We start from the raw sequence: 10,012 nt of genomic DNA, 5'->3' as shown, positions 1-10,012 counted from the left end.
CCTACTGTAATAACGTGGAGTCAGAGATACTCTTCCTTTTAGAATGTAGTTTTTTATTCAGGCTTTCGTTTTAAATTGCTAGATTCCCACACATGCAGTTTTCTTAATATTCTTAATAATTCATTTACTTCTGTTGATATTACAAAATTAAAATATATAGCTTTAGCTGTAAAGAAATATGTTTTTAAGACGTGAGTCTTGTATTTAAGTGCTCTTATACATTTTATCTTCTTACTCTTTTAACTATTTCTCTTTTATATCATTTATCTACTGTGTCGTATGCTGTATATATATATATATATATCTTAGTACATATGTACTCGTATATCATGTTTATGTTCATGTACATGTACATGTTTAACGTGTAACACTTAAATAAATAAAATACTTCTGTCTGTCTGAAGGAGATTGGGTTTCTAAAACAAAAAAACTCTCAGTGCATGTTCCTAGGCTATGTAACTCACTTTGGTCAACGAACAAATAATGTTTTTATTTCCTAAGGAAATGTTTATTTATTATTTATTTCTTGGAAGACATCATTCGGATGGGAAAGCGTAGTATACACATCCGTGTTGGATAGTAAATGTGTTTGTCTGTCGTAATGTTTTGGGTAGTCGGGCTAGCTGTCATGAACGAGGTAGAGGTGGTGGAGTAGCCTAGTGGTTAAAGCGATCGCTCGTCACGACGAAGACTTGGGTTCGATTCCCCACATGGGTACAATGTGTGAAGCCAATTTCTGTGTACCCTGCCGTGATATTGCTGGAATATTGCTAAAAGCAAAACCATACTCACGAACGAACGGGGTACTAAAGCTTGATTCCTAATACCTCTTCTCTCTCTGAATTTTTAACTGGTGATTCAATTTTAATTGTGTGTATTTTCTACTTTGTCTATTATTAAAAAGCTTGTCGATCGTAGTAGATGTGATTGACACATATATTACCATCAATCAAGTTTTCTTCGTAATTCAGATCACACTGCCTACAGTACAGTTGTAAGATAAAGTATATTTAGTAGTGGTGATCCGATTAATTGAAATAATCGAAGATTGGTCGCAGTGACTAAACGACCAAGCAATCGATATGTTTTCTCATAATCGAACACAAACAATTCATGAACACTTGTTTTCATCAACAATATTTTTAACAAGGTTAGTTTTGTCTGTTACATTTCATAAGCACTACAAGCGTTCCAAGTCATGATTGAATTTATCTTAAAGACACCAATAAATTTATGTTCCTAACATACTAGTCATCCTTTAAAGATGTGAAATTTTGCACACTAAAACCCCAAAATAACTACATGGTTTTTTTTCCTTATTTTTTGTGCATTAACAAATTTCATAAATGACGCTAACCAATTATTTTCGATGGTTGATCGGTGGTAATGAACCAATCATCAATTATGACATTTTAACCAATTCCCATCACTAATATTTAGGTCACATATCCAGAGTGTTACATCTCTGTCGATCTCATTTTGAATAACTTGCATAAACATAAAGCATTTATGGGTAGCACATTCATATTACAGGAGTTAAATATATTTTCGAGCATAATTCTAACATAATAATATTTATGTAACGAGGTAAGAAAAGTACTTCTCAAGTGTGTATATTTCTTATATATACATGTAAATATTTTAACTATATATAATTAGTGTTACCATTTAAAACAACCATTTACTGTTTACCTGTGTACAAATGAATTTTTCTTTTGAAGTTATTCATGAGGTGTATTTCATCTGCAATTTCTCCTAATCTTATGTATTATTATGTTTTACAAATGAAACTGAAATGCCTAGAGTGAGGTTGGGAGGTCCTGGCACAGTCAGGTAGGTAAGGCTCGTCATCAGCTCAGGTATCCTTGGCCCCTCTACATGCAGGAGACAGCAAGAAGTCCCTGGACACGTTGCCGAACCACCAAGTACTTTCCCGATAATATGTAAACTCGTCAACAAGATCCATATCACTTACCTGGCGACTTACCTATAAACACTTCTATCAAGATGTTCGACACCATGGTACTTCCTATACTATCATACGGAGCCGAAATCAACCATATGATAGATGATTGAGAAAGTACAAACTACCATGTCTAAGAAGTATTTTAGTAACGAGGCTGTTATAGAAGAAACAGACCGCCATCGGATTCATATTGATCTCGTCTTTAAATGTGTTAAATACTGTAACAAGCATCTTTCAATGGACCTCCACCCCTCACCTAAACAAACCTACCTTATGCTCTATGGACTGGACAGAGCTGGACGTACGTCTTGGGTAACTTACATCAAAAACATTCTCTTTAAATAAGGGCTTTAGATATACATGGGTAATTGATTATGTGGGAAACGCAGGACTATTCCTTACAGATTTTAAATAGCGTATCAAGGATTGTGGATCTAAGCAGTGGCATGATGAAATTGTTCAGAAACCGAAATCAAGAACTTGTTCTGTTTTCAAAACGACTTTAAAAACGATGGAACCATATTTCAGCTGCATAAATGCGACACCCATTTTACAAACTCCAGATTTCGCTGCCGATGTCTTGAGCTTAGGATAGAAATAGGAAGACGTCACAATGAGGACGAAGAACAACGAATATGTTTCTACTGTATCAAATCTAGATTAATGCATATTGAAAATGAAAATCACTTTGTGATGGTTTGTAATGCATATCTACATTTAATTCTAAGATGCCTAGCGGTTAGAACAATCGAAAAAAAAAACATTATCAGACAATAAAGGTATAGTTTTTTGATGACGTAACAATTGAATGACGTTATCCCGTCACTACGCCATTCTAGTGTGCCCCCTCGTAATCGAACCATTTTACATTACGTCACAATGTAAGCGACGTCACGATGCATGTCAGTTGTCATCGCCTCGTACGGCCTCCTACAGTAAACTACTCCGTTGCATCCCGTTTCTTGGTTTGCAGCTGCTTCACGCAGCTAACATCACTGGTGGAAACATTGCGTTTATGTTTTACGACGGTTAAAATGTCTCAATTCGACTCACAAGTTTTCAGCGACACGGTAACGTTCGCAATGTTTACATTCCCACAATGCAATCGTGGAATGTCGCTTGACTACTCGGCTTCATCGGGATGTACTGATCTAAACTTACGTTGGTAGTAGAAATGCGACGTTCATATTGCCCCATATGGTTTACGTTAATGACAGATGTAATTATGATTATTCAGAGAAGATATTTAATCCGAACGTAAACCGTCATCAAACTGTTATCATTTTTTTTTTCTGGTAACGTTCATCTTAACGTAGGGGGGCAGACACATCAATAGAACAGCGCGCCAGTTAGCCCTGTGCGAGGATTCTTAATTTAGGTCAGCGACACCGTCGTTTGTTTTCTGCCTTAAATTAATCGTAATTATCCTTAGAAAGTATTAAATTTAGCATCTTAGAAAAGATGTAAAGTTCGCTCTACCCTAATGTGTTTTGTAATAAAGTATAGTTTTGCCCTGAACTATTATAACATCAAAGCACTCGGACTACCGTCCTCGTGCTTTAATTATAATAGTTCAGGGCAAAACTATACTTTATTACAAAACACAATGGGGTAGAGCAAACTTTATTTCCTAATTATTTAGATAGTAACTGTTATTATTATAAAAATCCAACATTTGTAAAATGTATAAATCTTATGTCTTCACAATGTAAAACTACACTTCTTGAACTGTCAATGTTTGTATTTTTCGCTTTAAAGTATAGAATGCCACCTAAATCTGTTTGATATGATATTATTATGTATGTGTATGTACACATTTATAATGTATTGTTCATTGGGCCTGTGGCCTTTAAACATCATGAATAAAAACACTTTCACGCTGCAGCCTTCTGCAATACCCAGAGTGTCAGAAGGGCTGTGCTCCCGGTGGACAGTGGAGAACCCGGGCTCACACCTGATCTGCATCCAGGAGGTACCAAACCAAAGAGACTGAAAGCAAAGGGGAGCCTGACGACAGTATGCCTGAGAATCGAGCGAGGCATTTCAAAAGCGAGGTCCGCATATTTATAATGCTTTTACCGAATTTCGCCAATCAAATTATTATCAAAAGGGACTGAAACTTCAATGATGTAAACATGTTATTGGCTTTATCAAAAAGGACAAGAATAGGTTTGCTGCTATGATTTTTGTCTTGCCTGAAAGTGGGCATACTCCAAAGAAGTGAAAAAGCCTTATTTTCCATGACGCCCTGGACATGTCCAGGGTCGTACCATGGGTGGACCTCGGGATCAAAGTTACATGCACAGCGCAGGAAACAACGAGTCAGATGGTACAGTATAATTTTTTACATATAAACCGCAGATGCCTCCTAAGATATTCAATGACTTCACACGCGTCATTAATTATATCCTAAGCAACAATGTTGTAAAATGACGCCTAAGCTCGATCTATACGGGAAAAACACTGGATCCGTGGTGAATCAACGAAAGTATACATAGCTTTTCTCATCAAGAATTTTGCCAACGTTGATGCCTTCGATCATTGCACCAGAGACCATTATAATCTGTCATAATCTTTGATAATGACAGCCGCGTTTTACAAATTCAATGTCATATCATCATGTAATGTTCAGTTTTATTTGAAACACATATTGAAAATATACTATAAAAACTGTTTCAAATTCCACCAAAATATGTATTTCTGTGCGTATATTTTGGTTAATAACTCGCATTCTTAATTCGTCCTGTAGTTGAGAGAGATATTTATAGGTTGGTAGGTAGAGTTATCTCCCCTGAAAACAATCCGGAAATACGTCAAGACTCCAGGCGCAAAATAGAACCTGATTCAAAATTGTGAAATTATCAGCTGTGTACAAGGTATGTATTGAAACATGCACGCAGTTGATTATATCTGTTACTGTTCTGAAACTAACGTTTTCATCTGTCTGACATACCTCTTTGTTAAGCCGACTGCTATATTTTCAGTTAGGAAAGCCTATATTGACAGTCAAAACAACTTTTTTTACTCCTTTTAAATTAATTAGGAGAACAAAGTCGTCATTGCAAGTTCTTGAAGTCACGAGTAGGTACCATGGAAGTGTCTTTAAGTGTAAATGATGCATCCGATTTTATTTGAAAAATTAGTTTGGGAATGGAGACAAACGAATGAAGAAGACTTGTAATATTTGTCAATTAAATTCTAAAAAAGGAGTAATATTGAAACATAGTTCATGAGTGGTTATGTTAAGTTTCTTAAAGCAATAATACCAGTAGGCTATGCATACATAATATCAATATATTACTATTATGTTATAAATGAGTCTCACATTTACACCCATGGAGATCCAGGTTAGAATTGATCTTCGATCACTGCTTGTCGTAAAAGGCGACTAACGGGACCAGGTGGTTAGGCTTGCTGACTTAGTTGACACATGTCACTGTATTCCAGTTGTGTAGATCGATGCTCATGCTGTTGATCACTGGGTTGTCTGGTCCAAAATTTTATTTACAGACTGCTGTCACAGCTGGAATATATTGCTGAGTGCAATGTAAAACTAAACTCACTCACTCACTCACATTTACACAGCCTCTGATCCTTACAACTGGGATTTATCTATTCCAGCTCAAAGGCCAATGTTTGTAGTGAAAAGGACCCAAATATTCCGATTGGCAATAGCCCTAACACCATTGAGCCTCATCTCTCTTTACAGTCCACTTTGGTTGACAATTCAGTGTGAACAATAGAAGAAACAAAAAGCACAATAGTTTTTTCTAAAAATGGTATTTAATCATTTTTGTACAGGTAGCAAGATTGAGTTACTCCAGCTGTCAACACAATGCACAGCAAGTCATCAACTTGCACTGGGATTGAACACAAAGTTCAGCAGAGGTCACCGGAATGGTTTTCACTGCGGAGAAACACACTGATCACTGCATCGCAATTCGGAGATGCCATCGGAGTAGGAAGAGGAAAACCGTTTGACTTCTTCCTGTCGCTCATTTCAGAAGATTCAATATTTGAACAGGATGGCAATATGATGTCCAATTTACAACATGGAATAGACACTGAAATTATAATAAAAGAAGCTTATGAAATGTTGACAGGGAACCTTGTACGAGACTCTGGATTCTGGGTTCCAAACAAAGACAGCCCTTTGAAAACGCTCATTGGTGCTTCCCCAGATGGTTTAGTTGTTGATAGAGATTGTCCAGAGAATATTATTGGACTTACTGAGTTCAAAGCCCCTGTGCATAAGATGTACTCTGGCAATGACTTAGACATGGGTATCCCCAGGCAATACATGGCCCAGATTCAAGGTCAGATGGCAGTGGTTGGTGCTCCCTGGTGTGACTTTTTAGCCGTGTGTACCAAAACAAGGGAGATAATCCTGAAAAGAGTTCACTTTCAACCCGTGTACTGGTTCCATGTGTCGGATGTCATAAGGCAGTTCTGTCACACATTGCAGGTACTAGTATTGTTATGCGTGGTTATATAGTTAGTTGTGTGACATATTGTTCAATGACAAAAATTCACTGTGACTTCATGGTGACAGTGCAAGTTGCTGATGCGCACTTTTATGTCTGACAATCCACACATTTCTTTCTGACTTTTATGTCTTCATGTAAAGCTACTACAGTTCCCTAGCAGACATATTGTACCCAGCTCTTGAGACCTACAGTGGGTTCCCGAATAGGGTCAAGTTATGTAAAGCTTGTACAGTTCCCAGGCAGACATTTTGCACCCAACTCTTGAGACATACAGTGGGTTCCTGAGTAGAGTCAGGTTGGGTCATCGGGTATCTGGTAAATGCGTAGGAAATCTGGACTTGTCTCAGCCTTAGGAAGTCTCTGTTAACAGGCTGTTGAACGAAATGATGATCTGTAAAGATGGTCTTGTACTTCCTTGAAACATTGCTGCCTTTTCATTTCATCGCATTTGCTGAACTCCTGGGTTTTTTTTCTTTTTTTTAAAATAATGTTTGATTTGTTTTGTTGCATTTTCATATAGCTGTGAACATAAATTCAACAAAAGTATACAGAAGGGTACAACAAATGACAACATTATGTAGTAAAAAGTTATGGCACAATGACCAAAATGTGTAAAAGTGATCAATTTTGCAGCTTAGAATAGCTGATGTTTAGTTAGACGATAATAATTGTTGAGTTCCTGTTGGAAAATCTTGAAAGTTGCTATGCGTTTGGTAGATATTTATTTTAACAGTATATATTTGAAAAGAATTAAGATGATCTTAATTGGATCATTACTTCTGTTACAAAATCTGAGAAGTATATGTTGTCTAGAAACGATGAGTCTTGTATCTATTTTGTATCTATAACTTTGTTACATATTTTGTTACCTTGGTATTTGTTGAAATCTTGATCTTCTCAGGAATCCCAAGTACGGGAGATGTTTGGACAGGATCCCACAGAATCCCTGTCTGCTAAGAAGCTAAGGACACTACCAATGCACAGATCCAAGTTTCCAGGGGAGGACAGTATAACTGTGGAGGACCTTCTGGAACAGAAAGATGGGATGTTCCGTGGTCCTTCCATGGTGTTCATGTCATTTGACCTACTTATGGGTTACCCTTGTAACCAAGGTAACACAAGCCTGAATATGGACCAGGTGTTGGAGAGGATTGATAGCCAGATACATTCTACTCAACAAAGTCAAGTTGTGTGATCCAGTATGTCTAAGATGTTATTTAGTTTTATCAGATTTTAAGTAATAAATGCTACCATTTTATGCAGTTAACCTGTAACATATTTTATGCAGTTAACCTGTAACATATTTTATGCAGTTAACCTGTAACATACTTTATGCAGTGAACCTACTTTATGCAGTTAACCTGTAACATATTTTATGCAGTTAACCTGTAACATACTTTATGCAGTTAACCTGTAACATACTTTATGCAGTTAACCTGTAACATATTTTATGCAGTTAACCTGTAACATACTTTATTACCCACGTGGTCAACGTATGGGTAGTTGCATACTAATCTCGTACGTCACACGAGTGTCGTATCGTGTTGACCTGTGTCGTAACGACTTGACCTGAGATTCAAACGATTTGATTGGATAACCGATGACCTCTCACTTAGGTCACGTTGTGACGGAACTACTTGTTCATTCATAACAAACACATGAATTCATTCATTCTACAACTTAGATGCATTGAGGGAATGTAAACATTGCGAACGTTGCAGTGTCGCTGTTTAATTGTGAGTCAAACTGAGACATTATATCCGTGGAAAAACATAAATGCAATGTTTCCACCAGTGATGTTAGCCGAGTGAAGCAGTTGCAAACCAAGAAACAGGGTGCTACGGAGTAGTTTACTGAAGGAGGCTGTACGAGAGGCGATGACAACTGACATGCATCGTGACGTCGGTTACCAAGGGGACAGACGTAGTGACGTCATTACAGTGTGACGTCATGCAAAAGTGTACTTCAGAACAAAATTCTTCCGCAACCTCTTTATGAAACCGGTTTCGGTTTGAAACCATAACAATAACAAAAATACGCTATTTTGTCAGTTTCATGCCTGTAAGACGTGGGTAATAAATAAAATACCACACTCGGTCTCATTACATACGAATTATACGAAACTCGTGACCTTCCTATGGTTTCTGACCACGCTTTTGCTCAGTCAGATACCATAGGATGGACACTCATTTCATACAATTCGTATGTAATGATACCTTGTGTAGTATTCTCTATTTATGCAGTTAACCTGTAACATATTTTATGCAGTTAACCTGTAACATACTCTATGCAGTTAACCTGTAACATATTTTATGCAGTTAACCTGTAACATATTTTATGCAGTTAACCTGTAACATACTCTATGCAGTTAACCTGTAACATACTTTATGCAGTTAACCTGTAACATATTTTACGGTTGTTATTTTAATTTTTTCAATAAACTATTAATTCATGTCTGATGCCATTGTTTTTTTTCTTGAGGGATATTAAATATATACTCTATTTCCAGTTAACATTATTTGGATTGGGTTTGCTTCGTAAATTGTACTATCATAACTTGCCATTACTTCAGTTAGAATTGGTCTTAAGCTACCCATGCTTGTCGTAATAGGGGACTAACTGGATCAGGTGGTCAGGCTTGCCGACTTGATCCCAAATTTGTAGATCAATGCTCATAATGTTGATCACTGGATTGTCTGGTCCCGATTCTATTACTTACAGACCCCCGCCATATAGCTGGAATATTGCAAGTGGATTGAAAGCCAAAGCCTGAAATTGTGATTTGTAAGATTTAGTATAACTGTATAGCGGACATTGTTTTATGCCAGTGGGTCCTGGCCTTCAGTAAACCACTCTTGTCGCATCTAATAGGATCAGGTGGACAGGCTCCCTGACCAGATCACGTTTATGGTGCTCACAATGGAAGGATCCAAACAGGGTGAATGTCGGATTGAAACAGGAGAGGTGAAATGGGGTTTAATATCATGGTCAGGATTGTTGTAATCATGTGGCAGCCTGTACTTGGACTACTGTTTGACCATAGTAGCCCACTGTAATGCTACAATATGCATACCACTATAACCCAGGTGATTGACTCCCAGCCTCCCAGTCCATGTTGTATGTAGATGTTGATCAAGGAACACTGTTAGACTGTTGCTCCATAGACGACCCGTGAAGATCCGGGTTAGAATTGATAGAGGTGACTAACGGGATTGGGTGGTCAGGCTCGCAGACTTGGTTGACACGTCATCGGTTCCCAATTGTGCAGATTGATGCTGTTGATCACTGGATTGTCTTGTTCAGACTTGATTATTTACAGACCGCCATATAGGTGGATTATTCCTGAGTGTGGCGTAAAACTAAACTCACTCACTCACTCACTCCATAGACATCCAGGCATCCTGTGTCCACTGAAACGTCACCATCCCACATGATGTGGCTGACTGGAGGCCACACGTTCCAGTGTTTTCTACACTTGTACAGTCAGCAGATTTATCATCCAAAACTGTGTTCCACAGTAGATATCGCTTGTGTGAGATCAGACGATATCTCCTAGGAG

At 37.7% G+C, this 10,012-nt stretch overlaps 1 protein-coding gene across 1 annotated transcript; it reads left to right on the top strand.

Moving 5' to 3' along the window:
• The first annotated feature begins 4,768 nt into the window (after positions 1–4,768).
• On the top strand, positions 4,769–7,776 carry LOC124263738. Its single transcript, XM_046698432.1, has 3 exons — positions 4,769–4,842; positions 5,768–6,431; positions 7,355–7,776. Exons 2-3 carry the CDS (start codon positions 5,802–5,804, stop codon positions 7,646–7,648), a joined length of 924 nt encoding a protein of 307 aa, XP_046554388.1. The 5' UTR covers positions 4,769–4,842; positions 5,768–5,801; the 3' UTR covers positions 7,649–7,776.
• The last annotated feature ends 2,236 nt before the right edge of the window (positions 7,777–10,012 follow it).

Source organism: Haliotis rubra, unplaced genomic scaffold, assembly GCF_003918875.1.
Source record: "Haliotis rubra isolate DU_JTF1 unplaced genomic scaffold, ASM391887v1 Scf120, whole genome shotgun sequence".
In the NCBI taxonomy this organism is placed as follows: domain Eukaryota; kingdom Metazoa; phylum Mollusca; class Gastropoda; order Lepetellida; family Haliotidae; genus Haliotis; species Haliotis rubra.
The sequence above is the reverse complement of the archived record's forward strand: the minus strand, read 5'-3'. Positions and strand labels throughout refer to the sequence as shown.